The 24524-nt window shown below is 36.8% G+C and overlaps 1 protein-coding gene across 5 annotated transcripts in view; it reads right to left on the bottom strand.

Moving 5' to 3' along the window:
• Nucleotides 1-24524, bottom strand: part of PCCA (propionyl-CoA carboxylase subunit alpha) — a 394194-nt gene that overhangs the window by 208822 nt on the left and 160848 nt on the right. For all 5 annotated transcript variants that reach the window (XM_073894335.1, XM_073894336.1, XM_025874636.2 and 2 more), the window contains 2 exons: nucleotides 24332-24426; nucleotides 18981-19131 (listed from right to left, as the gene is read on the bottom strand). In XM_073894335.1, the coding sequence (XP_073750436.1) occupies nucleotides 18981-19131; nucleotides 24332-24426 (246 nt within the window). The remainder of the gene's footprint in view (nucleotides 1-18980; nucleotides 19132-24331; nucleotides 24427-24524) is intronic.

The raw sequence follows: 24524 nt of genomic DNA on the forward strand, positions 1-24524 counted from the left end.
GGTTGGAATTCAGGTCACTCCAGAGATGGTACGACATTCCTATTTTCTTCGTGGAAAAATGTATATAAAAACATGTAGTAAATTGGGGTGCCTGGCTGGCTCAGTCAGTGAAGCATGCAATCTTTGATCTCGGGGTCATGAGTTCAAGCCCCACATTGGTGTAGATATTACTAAATAATAATAATGAACAACTTTTTAAAAAATGTAGTAAACATAAACTGCTACATAATTATGAGCTGTTGTCTTTTATAAACCACAGTATTATGAAAGTTTAAAGACAGGGGCAGCACTTGGGTGAGTCAGTTGATTAAGCGACTGCCTTCAGCCCAGGTCATGATCCTGGAGTCCCAGGATGCAGCCACACCATTGGGCTCCCCACCCCTCGTGCTCTCTCTCTCAAATAAATAAATCTTCAAAAAAATGAAAGTTTAAAGATAGAAATTCATTATAAGGCTCTGTTTTACCTTAGAAGATGTCTCTGTAACTGTGTAAGAAAAAAGTACATTAGACCCATTATTGAATGGAATCCAAAAATGGACCTCTTTACTGCAACTTAGAATTATAGAACAGAAACAGCACATTTTACAATCTAAATTAGTGAGCTGCAGGCATTTCAAAATAAAATAATTAAGTAGATAACTAAAATAATAACTAGCTGCTAAAGGCAAAATGATTACTTCCAGAATTTAAAAAATATATCCACTAAGGTTCAGATATTGTTAAAGAAATCTTCCTAAACACATTTTAATAGAATTAAAATGAAGTTATTCAACTGGATGGTATGAAACATTTCCTTTAGACCCTGCACTATTATTACCAGGAATCTTGTAAGCGTAACATTGTTTAAATAACCATGTATAGCCCCATTTCCGAGAATTTGGAAACAGGTCCCCTCTGCAAGTCAAACTCAGTACTTAAAGAGATGAAAACAGAGATATGCAAAGAGACAAAACAGCTCCCAGGCCAAAATATAATTCAACAGAAGTTTTAAAAAATATCTTTAAAAGGAGGAAAAAAAAAAAAAGGAGAAAGGAAGGGAGGGAGGGAGGATCAATGGAAAGTGAAGGTAACCACCTGGAATGAAAGGTAATACAAAGAAGGAGGGTCAAAGTTTGCTGGTAGGCTGACGAGTTCATCTTGTTCCACCTAAAGGAAAAATCTACACAAGTCTAATGCCAATAAATGTATATTCTGAGGGCTGTTATGTGAAAGGAAAAAAAAAATAAACAAGGTTTCTGTGTCATTTCTATTTGGGAAACATTGACTTCAACTACATTAAACATGTGCTTTTAAGAAAGACTCCTAAGACTCATTAATCTGTCACAATGCTTTGGAATTCTCAAGAGGAGGGTATCTTACGGTGCTTATTTAACCCACACCCCTCCTCCTTTTATAGGATATCCTTCTGGGAGAATTCCATGGAACACACTTTTAGAAACAATGTCTTAAACATTCAAAATACAAAACTGAATTCCCTTATTGTGACTAGCCTCACCAAATTTTTACAGACCTGGCTTCATACATAATATTTTTTTACCCAACAGAAATGGGTGCTAGTTCCAAGAAGCATATGAATAAGGGATACACTAAATAGTATGAGTCACCATTTGAAGATCAATATGTTGACATTCTGATAGATAAATCTTATGATTTAGTCAACAAAGGCCTAACCCCCACCCCCACACAAAAAAATCACATGGGAGGGAGGGAGGGAGGGAGAGAGGGAGGGAGGAAGGAAGGAAGGAAGGAAAAGGAAAAGGAAAAGAAAAAACCCAAAACAAGTCAAAATTTCTGAATTCTCAAAGACAAATTTCTGATTGGGATCAGTGAGACAGTGTGCACTCTGCAGGGTTTATTAGTAGCTGATAAATCTGTCTATGTTGGCAATGCCTCTATCTTTCCATGAATGTTTTGTTCAAATAGGTACAAACAACTACAATCATATGTCATATTATGGAACATAATCACACACAATCATGCTACAGTGAGTATATATAGTTCTACATGCCTATATTAGATGGTCACAAACATCCAATTTTCTATTAACCCATTTGCTATTTTAATTTAGTTTTGTCTTCTCGATCACCATCAAGCTGTCACTAATGTCAGTGTTTGTGTTTAGACCTTTGGCCACTGTTTTCAAATATATTTGTTGCTTTAAATGTATTTGCCCCCAAAAATAAATAACTGAGCTTATCAAATGCAACAGTAAGGTAAATTTGGTTTTGCCTCACCTCTGAGTTCTTAATGTATCAAACTTCAATAGTGATGAACTTAGAAAAACAAATCTTTCTGGCACTGTGTCTGCCATTGCCACCGTAATCTTTAGCCTTACTCCTCACTAAATACAAACTAGGAAGTATCTAAAACTAGTGGGTGAAAGTATAATGATATTTTCAGTCTCAAAGTATCTCCCTATACGATACCTTATTGACAACAGAGGGAAAAGTAGTAACTGTACAGTAAAGAAATGCAAGGGACACCACCTTAACCAAGCCAACCGCAGCAGTAATGGGATAAACAGCACGTTTCTCGGGTGCAGTGCTCAGACTTGCCAATGAGCAGAGCCTCGGTATAATCATGAGAAAACAGACAAATGCACAATCAGAGATGTTCTATAAAGTAAAGGGCCTGTGCTCATGAAAAAATGTAAAGACCACAGTTGACCCCAAAATAAATAAATAAATAAAAGACTAAGGAACTGTTCTAGATAGAAAGAGGTATGACAAGTAAATGTAATATAGGCTCCCAAACCAGAAAATGTGTTTCTTTTATTGTAAAAGACTTTAAGGGAACAACTGGTGAAATCTGAATACGACCTCTAGACTGGCTGATAGATAATGAGTAAATGTTAATATCCTGATTTTGACAATGGTACTGTGGTGATGTAAAACAATGTTCTTGTTTTTAGGAAACACAAACATATTTAGGAGTAAAGGGACACCAGGCCGGCAATTTACTCTGAAATGTTTCAGGTAAAGACGACACACAGAGAAAACAGATACAGCGAATGTAAACGTGAGGGAAGGGTGTTCAGAACATCTCTGTGACATTTAGCAATTTTTCTCCACATCTGAAATAATCTCACATAAAAGTTAACAGAAATTAAAGCTACATCACTTGTTTGTTTTTATACATAATAAAATATTACTGAAATAAAGATAACTGATTTGATCAACATTTTCTCTTCAAAATCCACTGTTAAATAAAAATAATCAACAGCAGATAATTTGTTCAATAGCTTTTCTCTGACTTAAATTTGTAAATATTTTGTGTTTATTTCCCCTAACAAGTCCTAAGATTTTAAAGAACAGGTAACTAGGTGACAGGCAAGTTTTCCTCCTGGGAAGCAAGATTCAGGCAAACTCTAATTAGACACTTACGTTAGCTTCCAATGAAAACACTGAGGGAAGTTGCAAAGGGAAAAAAGTCATGAAAAGTGCAGAGAGAAGTCAGATGGAACAAGTATGTGTAAAGTTGGCCATTAACAGAGAAGGAGAGTGAATGAGAAGCATTGGAAGTTCCTTATATGGAGGAATATTTGGCTCTGTCAGCTCGTGAATGGTGGCCCAACTACCTAGTCAAAGCAGAAGCTGTCCCCAAAGCTAGAAGACCCAACAAACATGCTGTAACTAACATCCAAATGGCACTGAAATTTACAAAATCCCTCCAAATGCATGAACTTGTTCCTCAATATTCCACTGTCACTTTATAAGGAAGGCATAATGAGATACAAACATGAGGTATATGGTGAGTGAATATTAAGAATATCTAATATTCAAATTATGTTATTTTAAATTAATATAATTTTAGGTAACATCTTTATTAAATACATCAAGTCTAAACTGACAAATATTACAAGGCTTGGTTTGGGAAGGCTATCTTTGGTAAGCAGAACTTGTCTGACTCAACTCAACCGAGCAGTTTAGGTGTGATTACCTGTTGAAGATAATTGTCCTGTTATATAAAGCTGAGTTTCATAATGGTATTTGGCATAACAGGTCTCTAGTTAGTTTGTTGTTATTCCAGCCTGAAAGGATAACTGATGCCATTATTTTTGGTTCTGCTCTTTCAGTTCAGAGAACCGCTTTGTCCAGAACAGAATCTAACATATATCTATTAAAATTCTGAAGTTCTACCTCCTGAGAATACAGGATTTCAAAATAAAGATGTAAAGTTATTAGATTTTGATCCACAGGACTCAAAGATAAAAAGCACATTGGGAAATGGGGCCCAACATACCTAATTCCTGTAAACTCACCTTGAAAATAGTGGCTGTTTAAGGGTGGCAGTGAAAACTGAACAGATTCTATTATAGAGCTTCCCTGTTGACCCCAACACAAATAATCAGATGAAGAAAGGATAAGGAAACTGTTATGGGCTGAAGTGTGTCCTCACCCCCCACCCCACTCCCCGCCCCCAATTCCCATGTTTAAGCCCTAACCCCTAGTACCTCAGAATATAACTGTATTTGGAGATAAGGGTCTTTAAAGAGGCAATTAAGTTAAAATGAGGTCATTAGGATGGGCCCTAATCCAACATGACTAATATCCTTAAAAGAAGAGATTAGGACACAGACAATACACACACACACACACACACACACACACACACACACACACACACACACAGAAGACAGACCATGTGAAAACACAGGGGGATGATGGCCATCTGCAGGCCAAAGAGAGGGGCCTCCAGAGGAAATCAACCCTGCAAACGTCTTCATTTTAGACTCCTAGTCTCCAGAACTGTGAGAAAATACAATTTCTGTTGGTTAAGCCACCCTGTCTGTGGTATGTTGATATGGCAGCTCTAGGAAACTAATACAGGAACAAAGTTGAAAAATTAAAATCTAGGTAAGAGTATGGAACTCAAAGACCCAAAATAGTTTACAACATGCTTTAACACAAAAACCTAACTGAAACTATCTGACAAGTTTACCTATTCACATCTGTGTAATAAAAACTTCTTCAACTTTCTAATAAGACTCAATAAATATTAAGGGAAAGTATAATATACCCCACTTTGTATTCTCACTTTCCTAGGATACTGACTTCAAATATTCCAGAACATCCTGGTTCTGGCTTACTTAAGCCAGTTTGATAATCCTGGCCTCTATGACTTAAAAAGTAATCAAAAAGGTCAACTTCAGCCCAAATCTAAAATGTCCCTCTGATGCAGTTTTACGAATTAGTCACAAATCCATTTCTCTGTAATTTCTCCTAATTCCACCAATTATTCTTTCAGTCAATGCTCCAACTCCGAAAAAGACCAAACTCTTTTAGTATGGATGGTCCTGAATATTTTTAAAATCCAAAACTGCTCTGAAAATAGAACATGATTATTTGTTCAGTTATAGCCAACTCTTAGAAACCAGGATATGGGTTGCAATAATTTTTGATTTTTAAATAAGTGAAATAGCAAAGGGTAAGAATCAATTTAGAGTTTCTAAAAATCCTTCTGGAATATAAAGATCTCACATGGTGCAGGATTATCTGATGGGAGGTGGGGGTGTCTGGTCTCCACAGAATTTCAACAATTCCATTGCACTTTTTCTTCCATCCCATCACAAAAGTAGATTCCTTCTTCACTGTGGCAATCATATATAAGCAACTGACTAAGGTCTAACAAAAGTGGGAAATTCAGCGCTCTGTTCTTAAGGATATGGAATAGCCAGTTGACCACTCCTGGGCTATTAACTACTATAAGATGTTATTCCTTTCTACTTAAGAGTGTTCCAACTCTTATAATCTTTGTAGATTACATAAAGGCTGTTTTTCCAAAGCACTAAAATCTAATCATAACTTACATTTGGAAATAAGCAATTATACATACACACACACGAATTTGGAAAGGTATATTCAGGGTCCTAACATTAATCTTAGCACAAGGGCCTAAGCAGAAACAGCTTATGAATTTAACACTTTTACCAATCAGTTTCATTTTAAGAAGATTTCCATCTCCATTTTTCTCTTAAACTCTTACACAAACACCCTTATGATAAAAAGATGTCTTTCAAAGTGGTTTATTACAAGTATATTTGTTCATTTATAACAATTTTGCAGTTAACTGACAAAAGAATAATAAAAGAAAGTTATTAATTTGTAGCTCAGTTTGCCATCTGAAAAAAACTTGACTACTGGCAAGCTTTACTAGTAACGACAACAGTAGCAGCAAACATGCTAACCAGTATTTAACAAACACAGCATGTGGAATATCTACTGGTGAGAGTCTCACAGTCCGGAAGAAGAATGAGTGCTTGGTCTAAACCAGGCACTTTCCTGAGCATTTTAAATGCATTAACTCAGTCAATGCTCACAATCCTGTAATGCCCTGCTACAGTTACTGTCACTTTACAGATGAGGACAGCGAGGTTAATTAAGGAACCCCCTTAGAGTCATACAACTAGGAAGGAGTAGAGCTAGGATTTACTTGCACCAAGTCAAAATAATGAAAACAGTGACCAAAGGAGCTCCCCGTTAGCAGCTCTGGTTGTTCTTTTTTTTTTTTTTTAAAGATTTTATTTATTTATTTATTTGAGAGAGAGAATGAGAGATAGAAAGCACGAGAAGGAAGAGGGTCAGAGGGAGAAGCAGACTCCCTGCTGAGCAGGGAGCCCGATGCGGGACTCGATCCCGGGACTCCAGGATCATGACCTGAGCCGAAGGCAGTCGCTTAACCAACTGAGCCACCCAGGCGCCCAGCTCTGGTTGTTCTGAACCACTTTAGGGTCTAGAACCTCACTGAAGTTCTCCCTAGAAAAGCATGTGCCCAATTTCAGAGGGTCCACAGACTCCCCCAAAGCTCATTAGTGAGATCCAGATAACCCTGGTTAAGTATTTCTGCTTTGGGAAGATGGCAAAACCAGTATGGTTCACCACCTCTCCACTCCAAATCTCACGGTCTCTATTGCCCCGAGTCAGTGAGTATCACGGGATATTGCAGAGACATCTGCGGGAAAGCGAGAGGCAACAGCAAGTACTGGGCTCTGGGCTCTTGTCTCTCACAGGCTGGGGGAAACCCAGAGGCCAGCTTCAGAGATCTCCAGGGAAAGATGTGAAAGAAGAGGTCAGGGAGACAGTTTGGCCTGCAGAGATCCATGCAGCCTGAAAACAAAGTCACTAAAGGCTCCAAAAGAATCCCTGGTCACTTTGCTAAGAAGTCCGAGTAGTCAATAAATATTAGCTAGATTCTGCCCTTGAAACCAAGAGAATGCTAAGAGATATATGCTCTTTCTGACCTCAGGAGTAGACATGGCTGTATCTTCAACCACTCAAAGGACTGCTGCCACTTCCGAATATTACACCAAACAGCACTCAGTACCAAAAACCCAAAATCAAGCACAGTAAAACCACAGCAGGTGGCTTACCCACCAGAGACAGGGCAAGCATTTAGAATAATGACTACAGACACCAAGAGAAACAGAGCCGTTGAGGAACGGGGGGAAAAAAATCCTAAAAGCAATAGGGCACTTAGAAACTTCAAGAGTAGCCCCACATGCACAAACCCCCATACAGAAGGAAACTTTCTGGGATAAAATAACACGATTTCCCAATTATGCAGTTTAGCTGATTACTTTAAGGAGACGACGATCGCCATTAGAACTCAAATTAGTAGCCTGGAAGAGCAACATAAACAGTTAACATCAAAAAACAGAACACAAATACAAAATGAGAGTAATCATGAGTGGGAAGACACAAGCTTCAGAGGGCTTATCCAGTACACCTAACCCACAATAAAAGGAGTTCCCAAAGGAGAAAATGAATAAATGAGAAAAGGAAAGGAAACAGTTAACAGAAAAAACTTCCTCTGAAATGAAGAAACACTTAAATCTGTACACTTCAAAGAACACCCAGCATAAAAGGCAGGATTTCATGGACATAAACACACACCTAGCCATGTCCTCCTGGCGGAGACAAAAAAATCCCTGAGTTCCAATGATCAAGAGGAAAGTGGGCCACCTTTCAGACAGCAACACTATATTACATATAATGGAAGACAAATCAGAATGACCTCAGACTTAATACGAGAAGCCAGAAAACAGCAGAGTGTATTAACCACTGAAAGAACAGAACAGAAACCCAAGAATCCTAGAATCGAAATACCATTCCCCTTCACGCTAAAGAAATATATCTGAGGATGTGGCATTTCTGAGCATAGAGCCTCCATAAATTCCAGCCGAGGCAACTTCACAAAAAAATGCTCTAATGAAACCAGTGAATGAGGGCAGAAATCTCAAAGAAGGGAAAGACAGAGAACATACAGAAAGGAGAAACCTGTGCATGCACAAGCTAAAAGCAAGTCTGGAAACAGAAGAGATCAACTACAAGGGAAAACCAAACACAGCCTAGAGGTATGAGATAATCTCAGAGAATCTTCAGTGTTGCAAAGTTGGGGCAATCAGTTATATACTCTTTACAAGTATAAATGGAGAAAATGCCAGTCTAAACAGGAAGATGAACATAAATAAAATGTTACAGGACAAGAGAATTTCCAATCCACCAATGGGAAACAAGAATAATTAGCAATTTAATTCAAGCAACAAATAAAAAAGGGGAAAACAGAAAAAAGGAATACTGAAATACAAGTAAAGATGAAATAAAATCAAGTATTTAAAATTAGAAGGACTAAATTCTCATACTAAAAGAAAGAGTGTCAGATAGGGTTTCTTTACTTAAACTTTACAAGACACAAAACAAGTGATAAAGAAGGCTTTGAAAGAAAAAAGGCAAATAAAACAAAAAGAAGGTGATGCAACCTAATAGGAGTCAAGGTGGAATTTAAAATTAAAACCTTTGAACAAGAGACAAAGATACTATGTAAGGATAAATGGCATACAATTCATGTAGAACAGTCATAAACCTATACATATCAAATTATTTTACAGGTAAATATGCAAAGTAAACATTTAAAAGGCAATGAAAACTTGTATAATGAATACATACGTACAATGAAGTATCAGACGAAATTACATAATGTCTGAAATTTTTGTTAAAATATTCCAGCTAGAAGTGGCAAAAGCACGGAAAAGAAGGTATACATAAAACAATACTGCCAATGTAGGGACGCCTGGGTGGCTCAGTTGGTTAAGTGGCTGCTTCAGCCCAGGTCATGATCCCAGGGTCCTGGGATTGAGTCCCACATCGGGCTCCTTGCTCAGCAGGGAACCTGCTTCTCCCTCTCTCTCCCTCTGCTTGTGTTCTCTCTCTGTCAAATAAATAAACAAATAAAATAAAATAAAATAAAATAAAATAAAATAAAATAAAATAAACAATACTGCCAATGTAAACATGAAGCTGGGTTACAGATCAGGGGATTCTCCCATACCACTCTTGCTACTCTTAGGACTTCTGTATGTTTGAAGATGGCCACGTGTCAAAAAGACAAAAAAAACTGACACAGAGGAAGAAAAAGGAAGAAAGGAAAGAGGGGAAAAAAGGAAAGAAATAAGAAAGAGGGAAAGAGCCAAAGAAATGCAAAGAGGTCTTGAATGCAAGAATATTTAGGGCAGTGAAAATACTCTTCATGATACCTAATGGTGGATGCAGGTCACCATACATTTGTCAAAACCCTCAGGATGTACAACACCAAGGGTGAACCCTAATGTAAACTACGGACTTTAGCTAATAACAATGTATCCACATGTGTATCAACATCTGTAACAATGTATTGACAATTATTTCAAAATTTACAATTTCATCAATTGTAACGAATGTACCATACTAAGACAACACTTGACTAACGGGGAACTGAGTGGATGGGTAAAGGGGTATATGGAAACGCTTTGACTTACTGCTCATTTTTCTATAAACCTAAAATTGCTTTGAAAAATAAAATCTATTTTTAAAGTTATGATGAAAAACTTAATGTATCTCTAAATCAAACAGATCTAATTAAAAAAGAAAGAAATCTAGAGGAATATGAATAAAGCAATCAATAACCTTCAAAAACCTTGATTTGTATTACCTCAAAAAATACTGAAAGTCTATCACAGAAGTGATGAGAACAATGTTTAAAGACCTACAACTGAGAAAGATACCAGTACAAATTGATTCACGTCTGGGTTTTTTTTTTTTTTAAGATTTTATTTATTTATTTGAGAGAGAGAGAATGAGAGATAGAGAGCATGAGAGGGAAGAGGGTCAGAGGGAGAAGCAGACTCCCTGCTGAGCAGGGAGCCCGATGTGGGACTCGATCCCAGGACTCCGGGATCATGACCTGAGCCGAAGGCAGTTGCTTAAACATCTGAGCTACCCAGGCGCCCTCTCACATCTGAGTTTTAATATTTAAGGAATAATGCCTATTATTTACCTATATAATATTCCCACAGTTAGTTTCAAAAAATACATATAACTTTAATACTCAAATCTGGTAAAGATGGCATTTAAAAAAGTAAAAATTAGAAATCATTATATTAGCACACAAATCCAGTAAAGTAACAAAAGGAAAATTATGTCTAATTAAAATTTATTCCAGGAATGTAAAGCAAAAGTATCAAAAGAGGCTATAATGTTAATAAACTAAAAGTTAAAGCTATTTTTCCTTATTAGTAATTGGTAGACCACTAGCAGTTTTGGCTACAACTAGAGACAAAGATAAGATCTTACAAATTTCTAGATGGAAAAAAAAAACTTTAAACAAATGCTCAAGAATCAAAATACATCTCACTATCAAAAGTCGAAACTAGTAAAATGCAGGGGAAAAAAGGCCTTCAAAATGCTAATGGAAAGTTATTTCCAATCCAGAATTCTATATTCAAAACTTTAGAAGAAAATTTAGGAGAAAGTCTTTGTTTTTTTTTTTTATTTTTTTTAAAGATTTTATTTATTTATTTGAGAGAGAGAGAGAATGAGAGAGAGAAAGCATGAGAGGGAAGAGGGTCAGAGGGAGAAGCAGACTCCCTGCAGAGCAGGAAGCCCGATGTAGGACTCGATCCCGGGACTCCAGAATCATGACCTGAGCCGAAGGCAGTCGCTTAATCAACTGAGCCACCCAGGCGCCCTTAGGAGAAAGTCTTTGTGACCTTAGGTTAGACAAAGATTTCTTAGGTATGACACCAAAAGCACAATCCATAAATGGAAAAAAAAAAAATGGTAAATTGGGTTTTATCATTAAAAACTTTTGTGCTTCAAAGGACACCATTAAGAAAACAGACAAGCCACAGGTTGGGAGAAAATATCTACAAATCATGTATCTATATCAAGAATGTATTAAAGCTCAGTAAGAAGATAAACCAATTCAAAATTAGGTAGAGGATGGGATTAGACACTGAAACCAAAGGGAATACATGACTGACCAACAAGCACATGAAGAGAGATCTGATATCACTAAGCATTAGGGAAATGCAAATTAAAACCACAATGAGAAAGCACTTCGTATCCACTAGAATGGCTACCATTAAAAGGCAAAAAAAAAAAAAAAAAAAAAGACCCGATCAGGAGGATATAGAAATGTGGACAAACTGGAACTCTCACACATTACTCATGGAAACATAAAATGATACACCAATTGGGAAAACAGTTTGACAGTTTCACAATTTACCACACAACCAACAATTCCACTCTAACTATCTACCCAAGAGAAATGAAACAATTTGTCCAAGACTTATATGTATATCTTCACAGCAGCACTATTCCTAACAGTCAAAAAGTGGAAACAATTCAGATATTCACCAACTTGTAAGTAGATAAGATATATGATAACCACACAATGCAATTCTATTCAGCAATAAAAAAGAACGGACTACTGAAACACATTACGGCATAAGTAAACCTCAAAAACATTATGCTAAAAAGTCAGACACAAACGACTACATATTGTTTGATTTCATATATACAGAATGTCCAGAAAAGGCCAATATAAAAACTATCAAAACAGAAAGCAAATTAACAGTTGCCTGGGAGTGGAGATGTAAAAAAGGAAAGGACTATTAATGTGCACAGGTATCTTTATGGGGTGATGCAAATGTTCTATTGTGCAATTCTGCTGTAGTGGCACAACTCTCTATATTTACTAAAATTCACTGACTTATTGTCTTCTTCCATTTGGGCTGCTAGAACAGAATAACATGGGATGGGTGGCTTATACAAACAGAAATTTATTTCTTGCAGTACTCAGGCTAGAAAGTCCAAGATCAAGGTGCCAGCCAATTCAATGTCTCGTGGGAGTCACTTCCACTTCATAGATGGCAGTCTTCTCACTCACTAATCACGTAACAGAAGGGGTAAGGTTGCTCTCTGGGCTAGCTTTTATGAGGTCACAAATTCTACTCGTGAGGGCTCCATCCTCATAACCTAATCACCTCCCCAAAGCCCCATCTCCAAATACCATCACCTTGGAAGTTATGTTTTAACATATGAGTTTGGGAGGGATACAAACATCCAGTCTATTGCATTTGTATACTTAAAATGGATGAATGTGGCGCCTGGGTGACTCAATCGGTTGAGCGTCTGACTCCTGGTTTCAGCTCAGGTCATGATCAAGCCCCCCTCCCCCCAAGTCAGGCTCTGTGCTCAGCAGGGAGTCTGCTTGAGATTCTCTGTCCCCTCTCCATCTGCCCCTCCTCCTGCTCACACGCTCTCACTAATCTTTAAAAAAAGAAAAAGAAAAAAGATTCAACCAAAGCTAGCCAAATAAATAAATAGACAGACAGATAAATAAAATGGATGAATGTTGTGACTTGCAAATTATACCACGAGAAAAACTATTGGGTTTTTTCCCCAATAAGTTAATACAGAGTCATCTGCACTCATGTAAATTCTCATATAATGTAGATCCTGGGCACTTGTTCTTAGGAAGTAACCTAAAGACATATTCCAGGAAAAAAAGGGAATAAACCACAAAATGGTTTATGACAAAAATCTAGGAGAAAAAAGATCCAAAAAAGAGAAGCATAAAGAATCTTCAGGACAAAGCAGGGAAATCTCAGCTAAAAAGCCAAAATACAAATGGAGAAGGCAACCAGTATAGACTACAGAAGATTAAAAGAAACCAAGTATTTCTACAAAAAGATAAACTGACAGAAAACTCAATGTGCCTGAATATATTCAAACATGAGACAAGTTTGTGGATAAATCAGTGACAGGCACACTGAAAACTAAGCAAAGATAATTTTTAGTGGGAGAGAAAAAATGGTGCAGGAAAGTGAAAGTAATCTTAGGTGACAACAGGACTGCTGTGAATAGCGTTCACACTGTGATCATAATAAAATCCCAAATACTGAGCTAACCCAAATCATGACAGAGTGGCAGGAGGAAGATGGGAAGGGTGCACTTGTGCAGTGGGTGTGGCAAGGTGGGAAGCTGATAGAAGAAAATGGAAAATTGAGAAAGACCTATATACATGTATTGATTAAAAAGACAGAAAAAATATTAAAAGAATCAACTAAATTACTTAAAATTGGTCAGAGCCATCAATACTAGGCTCCCCTGGGAGAGGGAGGCAATAATTGTCCCTAAACAAAGGCAGAGGACAAGCAAGACCTTTCCTCCTCCTCCCTTTCCCTCCCTAGCAGCCCAGGCTGTTCCCCTCCCAAAGCTAGAGTTCCCCACACGTTATCAGTTTAAAGAGCCTTCCCTCTTCCAAGTGATTTCTCATTTCTCCTTTTTCTGTTTTTTTTTTTTTCCTTTTTTGGTGGGTTTTGGTAGTTACTCAAGGGTTGCTATTGGATCAAAAAGCCAGGAACATGCTATTTCAGCTGTTTTAAACCCCATGATTTTATATCCAGGTGAAAATTTGTCAGTTATAAAGGTAAACTTACCACCCATCTAAGAACTCAGAAGATACAGTACCCATGGATACCTCTCAAAAATAAATTCTTGATTTTAAAAAGAAACAGAAGAACCACCTAACCATAAGATGAATCAAAATGAAGAACTGATTAATCACAAAGCTATGGTAGCTGCAGATGGTGACCATGAAAACAATTTTTAAAATACAAAATGGGAAGACACTAGAAGAGCCGTGCCTTAAAAAAGTCATGTTACAATAATACAAAACTAATAATAAAAATAGTAAAAATGAAGAGTTAGGGGGAAAGACAGCAGGATTAAATATAAATATGCCAATTTCCATTCATTTTGGTAAAAGGGAAACAATACATTCTCTCAAATTGGAGTATGAAGAAATATGATGATAAAAATATAAATGGTTTCAATAACCATTTTTTCTTATTAAGAACATCTTTTAAGGAATTAATATCTCTGGAAAATTAGAAACATTTATCTAATACTTCAGCAATTTCATCATTTTAATCTTTTTCTTTGGTTAAATATAAATGAAATAAGCTAATCCTAAAACATCAGATGGAAAAATAAGAGTAATGAGAAAGGAATAGTCCTGCTGGATACTGTGTTATAATACAGAGATACAACATCTGAAATAATGTGGTACTAGCACATGATTAAACAGACAGGTTAAAAAAAAGAAAAACAGATCTGCATAAGTATGAGAATTCAGGATATAATTAAGGTGACTTCTAACTACTACAAAAAAGAATGATTATTCAATAATGTTTGTGACAATCAGGTAGCCATTTTTTAAGTAAAAAAAAAAAAATCAAATCAAATCCCAGATGGAATGGAAATTTCACCAGGAATGATGAAATAAGTACTAAAAGAAAACATGAAAGAAAAATGTTTAATTTATGAATGAGTAGGAAAAGCCTAAGTATGTTCCAACACCAGAAATGATAAGAGATTTAAAATTCAACTGTAAGATTTAAAAACAAAAAATTTCTAATTAGAAAAAAAGAACAATATACAAAGTCAAAAAGGCAACAGGTGAAGGAAAAATAAATCACATCTGGGTTTGGTTTTTTGGTTTTTTTTTTTTTAATCTACATTTATTTGATAATCTTACCAGGAAACGGTTTGTGGATGGGAGAAGAAACCAATCACTTACAGAACATCTTAACATCATTCCCCACACCTTATTTCCACATGGGGCAATGTAATGAAGGTCTGATTTCCCTGTGCATGCAGAGGGGTAAGTAGCACAGGAGACGAAGCTCAAAACTATTAAACTCAGAACTTATGTAAGAGTTGCTGCCTTATCTGCCCTTCCTCTCCTCCGGCGGGGGGAAGGGGGGTGAGCACACACAAACTTGGCTCTGAAATATTACCTATCTTTCTGAGGAGAGAAGGGGAATGTCAACAAATGGCTCTGAGGAAAAATAAGACTTTCTCTCCAGCACTCTCTATCTCGAAGCTGCTATCCTTCAATCTCTGTGCCAAAAGTCTTTGGTTAGAAAGCCCTCACTCTGTAGCAATGTGAAAAATATTCATGGAGCATTGCTTCTTCATGATATCACAAATGGCTTATTGATTAAAAATAAAGGACACCTTTAATAAGAAAACCCAAAGGGCAAAGGGGCTAATGGTCAATTCAAAGAAAATGAAATGTTAATCAACCTATGAAGAAAAATTCAACCTCACTCATAATAAGGAAAATGAAAATGATATACTATTTTTCACTAACAGAAAAAGACCAAAGTCAAAGATCCTTTGGACCAGGGAGTAAAAGACACTGATAATACTTAACTAAATTACTAAAATTCATATTTCCCCAGAAATTCTACTTCCACATGTGCAAAATGATGATATAAAGGACCATTCATAATTGCCAATATTTGCGATAGCAAAATACTGGGGAAACTACCAATAGGAAACTGGTGAAATTACAGGAGTACCTCTACAACTGGGTATTAAAAAATCATAAAAATGAGGGCGCCTCGGTGGCTCAGTTGGTTAAGCTACTGCCTTCGGCTCAGGTCATGATCCTGGAGTCCCGGGATCGAGTCCCACATCGGGCTCCCTGCTGAGCAGGGAGTCTGCTTCTCCCTCTGAACCTCTTCCCTCTCATGCTCTCTATCTCTCATTCTCTCTCTCTCTCAAATAAATAAAATCTTTTTTAAAAAATCATAAAAATGAAGATAATGCTTTAACTTAGGTATGGAACATCACCAAAGATACATTGTTAAGTAAAACCAAAGGTTGCCTCCAGAGGAAAATCAAATGGTTGTGATAAAAACGTGGTACAGAGAGTGACTTTTCTGTTATATACTCTTTTGAACCATTTGGATTTTTTCTTTTCTTTCTTTTTTTTTTTAAACAAAATATTGCCAATTCTTAGTTTTACCATTCAATACGAAACTAACATTACTCAGGCAAAATCACATATAATTTAGTTAATCAAAATAGCATTTTAACAAAATTATGGTTTTTGGTAGAGTATTTCTCCAGCTCCCTACCCAACTTTCATGAGCAGAAAGAAGGAAACAGATGTTATATCTACAGATACGTATGTATGGGTGGATATGTATGGGAGCTTCCACTACAGAAAATGAAGAGACCATTTCAAGCAAAAGGAGTAACACAGAGAAAGCACACAAGAGGTCAAACTGAATGGCATACTCAAGAAAGAAAGAAGTCTCTCCTAACTAGTACAGCAAGAATGGCACTGGCAGGAAAGAGGACTCTGACGTAAGATGAAGGACACAGTGAAAAGGGACCTTTAAGGAAGAAGCACTATCATTAAGAAACAGAAAACGAACAACTGTGAACACAAATAAACATATACAAGGACAGCACAGATAATTCTGATAAATAAATTTTAACCAGACTGAGACCAAAACCAGTCAATTGAACCAAGCATCTATGCACCAAACACTTTCTCAGTGTTACGTCTCTTTGAGAAGAAACTGTATTTATTTCAAATTTCGCTCTTAAAAAAAAAAAAAAAAATCAAGCAAAGTAAGATGCTATCTGTATAACTTCTGAAGCTGGAAAAAGTGACAGTTCAATCAAGATATTTCAAGAAAGGAAAAAACAAAAAAAGAACACAGAAAATTATAGCTCTCCAGGTTCAAAATGAAACACTAATTAAGAGATAACATATATCTTAGAAGATGAAGAATTTGGCAAATGTGCCTTAAGTATTATAATTTAAGGTTAGTAAAGAAATTTGAAAAAGAAACTCTACTATTAAAAGAACATTTGAACGGTTTAAATATCAGAAAGAAGTCTTTGAAATATATAAGAATGGCTTTCTGAATACAATGAAATCCAAGGTTCTTTAATCATGTTCCCATTCAGTCACAGCCTCTACCACCAAATATCCGCCCATCACACAGATGCTTCTAGAAAATCAAAATTAATTATCTGGTAACTGACAGGATTATGGTCACTGGAAGTAAATGCACAGTAAAGAAATATTAAAACATTAAATAGGAGACACAAATGAATCCAAGTGTGATATTAAATAGCAAAAAAGTAACTATCAGATATAATAAAATGAATCTCTTCATAAAATTTTTTCTTTAAATTCATTTATACTCTTTTTTTGAGAGTATAGAACATAACCTGCTGACAAGTCATCAAGATATAAAATGTACACCTCAGTACCTAATGATTCTGACCAACTGCATAGCATTACTTGATGTAAGTACCAACTTCCAGAGGTCTTATACCAAAATCAGCAATGAGACAAACTCAGAAAAGCTTATGGGTTGAGATAAATGAGCCAGAAACAAATAAAACACACACACACAAACACACACACAAACACAGTAATAAAGTGTCCTAAAGACAGCACTGGTTATTAGTTGTGTAAATTCTGATAAATACCCTAACTAAACAATCTAGTAGCTCTTTTGTCTGGAATAAAATACAAGTGTCTTGTAGTCACTTTCAATTGCCTTCAGAATATTACAAACTAGTATTCTCATCGTGGCATAATAAAGCTTCCATTTTAATCAAAAACATGATTTCCTAGCTAATTATCTAATTAGATATAATTTGTTATAAAGACATATTTTTAACCAAAATCAAATCAATCTCTAAAAGGCAAAATTCTGTCACTCCTAAAGATATTTACACCAATAAATTATAGGATAAAAAAGTGATCTCAAACACAAGTATAAGTTCTGGGCAACAGCAACTAAAGTTAATATTTATACAAACTCTACAAATATTTACGATACTGGTTTCAAATGCATCTAGATACCATAAATTCTGCCGTAATAAATGAAAACCAGCCCCACAGTGTGGTAAGCGTAATGTTGAAAAAAGAAGCAACGTACAGAAAATTGCATATTACATGATCCGATTTAAAGTTTAAAAAACAGGTACAATTAATTACATATTGCTTAGGTATGCATAATTAAAAGGAAAACAATACAGAAATGCAAGCAAGCTTTTAGAATTCAGTCAGAACAGAAACCAGCTCTAGGAGGACAGATGAGGAATACTTAGAAGGAGAAGTTGGGGCAGGCGGGTAAGAAGGGCTAGCATTTTGGGACTTGTAGATCCACTTGATGCTTACATGGATTTTTGCTATAGTAATTTTTCCAGCCATATACTGGTGTTTTATGGACTTTTCTGTATGTGTGTTTTAGTTTACAACTTAAATAAAAGGAGAAGGGGAAGAAGGAAGGAAAGCCACTAGTCGTCCGGAGACCTTGGTTGGAACAGAGGGAGCATGTCCCTAAGTCAACAGTTCCAGAGCAGCTGCTAGACTTCTCAACCTCATCCCAGGGGCAAAAGGGGCGGCAGTTCCTCTAGAAGAAAATGAGTGTCATTCCTGAAAGTTACTCTAGGTACTCTTCCTTCCTCCATCCCCTTCAAAAATTTATAAGCCCTGAATCCTGTTCTGTTTATCACATCTGACAGCAGTTCTCTTAACAGTACATGAACCCTAACCAAGACAAGTCATCAAGAGAGGTTCGAAAAGAACCAAAGAGGAATTTCCAATACGGAGTGTTAACAGTAATGAGGCAGAAGGGCAAGACACTGACCCACTGACCATTACATTAACCTGATACTTATCTGTCATTCCCAACAGATGTCCTAGTACAAGCATAAAAATGAAACCTTTATTTAACACTTTATGAAGTTGGACTTTTGACTTTCAAAAAAACAAAAAGGAGTGGGAGAGGAAGGGTAAAGTATAGAGGCATGGTAAGGAATGAAAAAGAGAGTTACCTGGAGTCTTGTATTCATTTCCAAGAAATAAAAATTCTTCTTCGAGTCCACAAGGAATTCCACGGTTCCAGCAGAGGAATACTTCACTGCTTTGGCAAGAGCTACAGCTTGTTCTCCCATTGCTCTTCGAGTCTTAGAATCCAGAAAAATGCTACAAATACAGAAAGAGTAATCAACACTTTGAACAAAAGTCATCTTTTGCGTGCACCACATAAAAATGTTCTTACAGTTTACTCAAATGTGATCACCTGTATCAATTTAAGATTTTATATCATATGCTTTACATATGTTTATAATACATGCTTTCGGTCGTCAGCCTCAGATTTTTATAAAACTAACATGTGAACCTCCCACATTATAGTGCGATTGCCATCAATTTTAGCACAATTAGTTGTTTTCAACCAGTAAAACTTAACATATACATTCAGAACTTCCCTAAGTTAAAACTGGGAGATGTGCCTTAGGGAGAACACATGTGTGCTGGATGAGCTTTCTTCAGGCAAGTCCTGACCAGGACCGGGAGTTCAATATTAATGAATCAACAGCATGCATTAAGTAAGGTGGCTTTCGACAGAAACACACATAAAACAAGGTTAAGTCAGGATATTTTCATCAAGGCTACATATTGATTAAAATGTCCTGACTAGAGGCTCACAGAACCTAACTCTACTTCCCCTACGTATTCGCTAATTCAGTGTTCACAGTGACTCTGTGAAAAGTAACTACCACAAACAAAAAGAACTGACTGTACATCTAATAAATCCTCAAAACTTTTGTTTCACAATGCCAAAGTTACCCTCCAGCAGGCAAATAAAGCTTAAATGTTTTCAATAAACCCTAAAAAAAAAAGAACATTTGTGTATTTTCATGTATTTTGCTTCTATCCAAGAAAGGTTCTAAGAAATAGAACACTGACTACTTTTCTTCCCATAGATTAAAATTTGTGGATCAAGGGTGCCTGGGTGGCTCAGTTGATTAAGCGACTGCCTTCAGCTCAGGTCATGATCCTGGAGTCCCGGGATCAAGTCCCACATAGGGCTCCCTGCTCGGTGGAGAGCCTGCTTCTCCCTCTCCCTCTGCCTGCCTCTCTGCCTACTTGTGCTCTCTCTCTCTCTATCTCTGTCAAATAAATAAATAAAATCTTTTAAAAAATAAATAAATAAAATTTGTGGATCAAGATTTAGGTGACTTTTATAAAATTTTTATTATGGAAAAGCATAATGAACTTCTATGCACCTGTTTCCCATGTGGAACTATTATTAATACATAGCCAGTGTTGTCTATACCGTGCACATCTACTTTTCTACCAGGCCTACCCATTTTCTTTTCTGCAAATTTTATTTTAAATCAAATCCCAAATTTGTTATCATTTCATCTACAGAAACTTCCATATCTGTTTCTATAAGATTTGTAACATAATCACACCTAAAACATTAATAAGAACTTAATAGCATTTAATATTCAGTTAGTATTCAAATCTCCCTGATTATTTCACTTTTTTTCAGGTAGTATCTTTGAATCAGAATTCAAATAAGGTCCAGCCACTCCATTCACTTATTTATTTTTACATCTTTACAGTTCTTTTAACTTGTAATGCTCTCTTCTCCTTTTTCTGAGACAAGGATCTGCCCATTTTCCTCCCATTTCTCACAATCTGGGTTCAACCCCAGAGTTGCACAGCATTTTAACATCCGCATTACATTTCTATTTCTCATAAACTGCTGGTTAGATCCAGAACCCTGAACAGATTTCAAGTTGGATTGGAAGAGGGGAAGCAAGAAAACTCAGATGGGAAGTGCACCTCCTAATGCCTCCCTTTGGTGGTTAGGGTTAATCACTGGATAAACAGTTCTGCTTCAACCTAATGGGTATAGGCACAGATGACATTTCAATGCCAACTAGTTGAAAAAACTAATACAAAAAAAGAAAGAAACCCAAAATGAACATAGTAATATTTGGAGAATCTCAAAGACACTGGAGTGAAACTATTTTTGTATTGTCTGATCTTGTCCTTTCTCTAGTCATAAACTCTGTAACACTCAGAGCTATAAGCAACCTCATCATTGCACTCAAAACACAGCAAATTCAATTTCTAGAAACTGAAAACGGAAAATTCCACTTAAGATTTTATAAATAATAATATACAAATACCTATCAAGTCACTATTAATGACCAGTTCTCATTTGGGGGTTTGTCTTTTGCTGTTTTTGTTCCTACTGCTTTAAATTTTCCTCTTTTTCTCTCAATTAACAAATGAGTTCATATGAAAAACTTGTATTTCTAGAGAAAGAGAGAGGAAACAAAAATAATAGTTCAAGGTTCCTAGTCTGTGAAAGATTTTTATCCCAGGCAAAATCTGAATGGGTTTTAAATAAAAAGTTAATTACATTGGAAGCAATAAGAAGAGAACACGAAACTGTAAAAGCGGGTATGTCAGAGACTATCACTGTTCTACCAGCAACCCTGTGCCCTTCTTCCACACAATTAGAATTTTAGCAGAGCACATGGTTACTTAATTAAAATAAAGACATTGCCCAACTCCCTAGCAAAGTTCCTAACTTCAGATCACTACCAAGCAATCAGCACTAGTATGTTCTGGGGCCCTTCCTTAAACATACAGGTAGAACATTCCTTTTACCTCTTCTTCCTTCCCTCTTTCATCCTGGTGCTGGGCCATGAGATAGGGTCATGCCCCACGTAGGCCACACTGGACTGTTCTTCACAGCATGGTGGCTGGTTTTTAAGATAAGTGTCCCAAGAGACAGGAAATGGAAGCTCAAAGTTTCCTTAGGCCTGCACACAGCATCACTTCTGTACAGTCTATTCTCAGAGCACAGAATCAAGGGGAGGGTACAAAGATCCCTACCTCCGCTCATCAACAAGAGAAGCGGCAAAAAACTTGAGAACCACGTCTTAAAACTCCCACGCTACACTAATGTGTAAAACCTAATATAATTAAAGCAGGACTTGCTTTGTGCCATTACCCTGTAATTAAAAATTCACTTATATTCACACCTCTTTAAAGAAACTATACATACACATCAAGGCACACTGGTTATGACTAAGTTACAACTGGCTATACCCTTATTGCCTGATTATTAAAAATGACAATGTACACTCAACTGGGGGATTTTTAAGGACACAGAGACAACTAGAATACATACAAATACCAACCTAGCATCAAGTTAGAAATGAAGTTCCATGAAAATGCTACACTAAACATATCTAAAGGTAGCTTGGAGAAGGGCCCAAAATAGTTCTGATAAATCAAGGAATTACTTTTTTTATTATTATTATGAACATACAATATATTATTTGTTTCAGGGGTACAGGTCTGTGATTCATCAATCTTACACAACACACAGTACTCACCACAACACATACCCTCCCCAGTGTCCATCACCCAGCCACCCCCCTCCACTCCAACAACCCTCAGTTTGTTTCCTGAGATTCAGAGTCTCTTATGGTTTGTCTCCCTCTCTGGTTTCATCTTGTTTCATTTTTTCCTCTCGTCTCCTATGATCCTCTGCCTTGTTTCTTAAATTCTGTGTATCAGTGAGATCATATGGTAATTGTCTCTCTCTGATTGACTTACTTTGCTTAGCATAATAACGCTCTAGTTCCATCTACATTGTTGCAAATGGCAAGATTTCATTTTTGATGACTGCATCATAGTCATGTGTGGGTGCGGGTGCGTGTGCGTCTGTATGTGTACACACCACATCTTCTTTATCCATTCATCTGTCGATGGACATCTCAGTTCTTTCCATAGTTTAGCTATTGTGGACATTGCTGCTATAAACATCGGGGTGCACGTGCCCCTTTGGATCACTACATTTGTATCTTGGGGTAAATACCCAGTAGTGCAATTGCTGGGTTATAGGGTAGCTCTATTTTCAACTTTTTGAGGAACCTCCATACTGTTTTCCAGAGTGGCTGCACCAGCTTGCATTCCCACCAACAGTGTAGGAGGGTTCCCCTTTCTCCGCATTCTTGCCAACATCTGTCGATTTCTGACTTAATTTTAGCCATTCCGACTGGTGTGAGGTGGTATCTCATTGTGGTTTTGATTTGGATTTCCCTGACACCAAGTGATGTTGGGCACTTCACTTGTTCATGTGTCTGTTGGCCATCTGGATGTCTTCTTGGCAGAAATGTCTGTTCATGTCTTCTGCCCATTTCTTGAGTGGATTATTTGTTCTCTGGATGTTGAGTTTGATTAAGTTCTTTATAGATTTTGGATACTAGCCCTTTATCTGATATGTCATTTGCAAATCTCTTCTCCCATTCTGTCGGTTCTCTTTTCGTTTTGTGGACTGTTTCCTTTGCTGTGCAAAAGCTTCTTATCTTGAAGTCCCAATAGTTCATTTTTGCCCTTGCTTCCCTTGCCTTTGGAAACGTGTCTAGGAATAAGTTGCTGCAGCTGAGGTCGAAGAGGTTGCTGCCTGTGTTCTCCTCAAGGATTCTGATAGATTCCTGTCTCACATTTAGGTCTTTCATCCATTTTCAGTCTATTTTTGTATATGTTGTAAGGAAATGGTCCAGTTTCATTCTTCTGCATGTGGTTGTCCAACTTTCCCAACACCCATTTGTTGAAGAGACTGTCTTTCTTCCATTGGATATTCTTTCCTGCTTTATCAAAGATTAGTTGACCATAGAGTTGAGGGTTCATTTCTGGGCTCTCTATTCTGTTCCACTGATCTTTGTCTGTTTTTGTGCCAGTACAATACTGTCTTGATGATGACAGCTTTGTAATAGAGCTTGAAGTCTGGAATTGTGATGCCACCAGCTTTGCTTTTCTTTTTCAATATTCCCCTGGCTATTCGGGGTCTTTTCTGGTTCCATATGAATTTCAGGATTATTTGTTCCAGTTCTCTGAAAAGAGTTGATGGCATATTTTGATAGGGATTGCAAATCAAGGAATTTTGAAAAACTGTGCTCCAGAAGCCTTTTGATGGTAGGATAAATTCAAAACTTCAGGGTCAACTTTATGAAAATTTCACCAACAGAAGATCCTAGAAGGCATGTATCCCTAGACATTCCATAAGACCAGAAACACCCGCAAGGTCTCTATTACCCAGAAGCTCATGGAAGTCATGGTTGACTATCTACCAAACTCTCTCCTCTAGCAAAACCCCACCTTTTTTCCCCAAGTATTCTCTCACTTGTCATGCACTGAAGTACTGAGGGTGAGATCAAGTGGCAAATTCTTAATTATAAAATATACACTAATAGACTCTACCATGACAATTCCACCAAACTGCTATTGAAGCGATTTTAGCCAATAATGGGAAAGAAATATGCTAAACAAAATCAGTCTATTATGAATATTAATTATGAAAAACTCTTACCTTGGTGCTTCCTCCACAACTTTCTGATTTCTTCGCTGAATTGAGCACTCTCTTTCATTGAGCCACAATGCATTCCCATGTTTGTCACCTAAAACCTGACAGAGCAATACCACTTGAAAAATTATACAACCATACCTATAGAGTATGTGCCCAATTAACATTTTCACCATGCAACACCCCCTGGTTTTTACCA

Source organism: Callorhinus ursinus, unplaced genomic scaffold (assembly GCF_003265705.2).
Source record: "Callorhinus ursinus isolate GAN/ISIS: 27379988/994484 unplaced genomic scaffold, GSC_fseal_2.0 scaffold7, whole genome shotgun sequence".
In the NCBI taxonomy this organism is placed as follows: domain Eukaryota; kingdom Metazoa; phylum Chordata; class Mammalia; order Carnivora; family Otariidae; genus Callorhinus; species Callorhinus ursinus.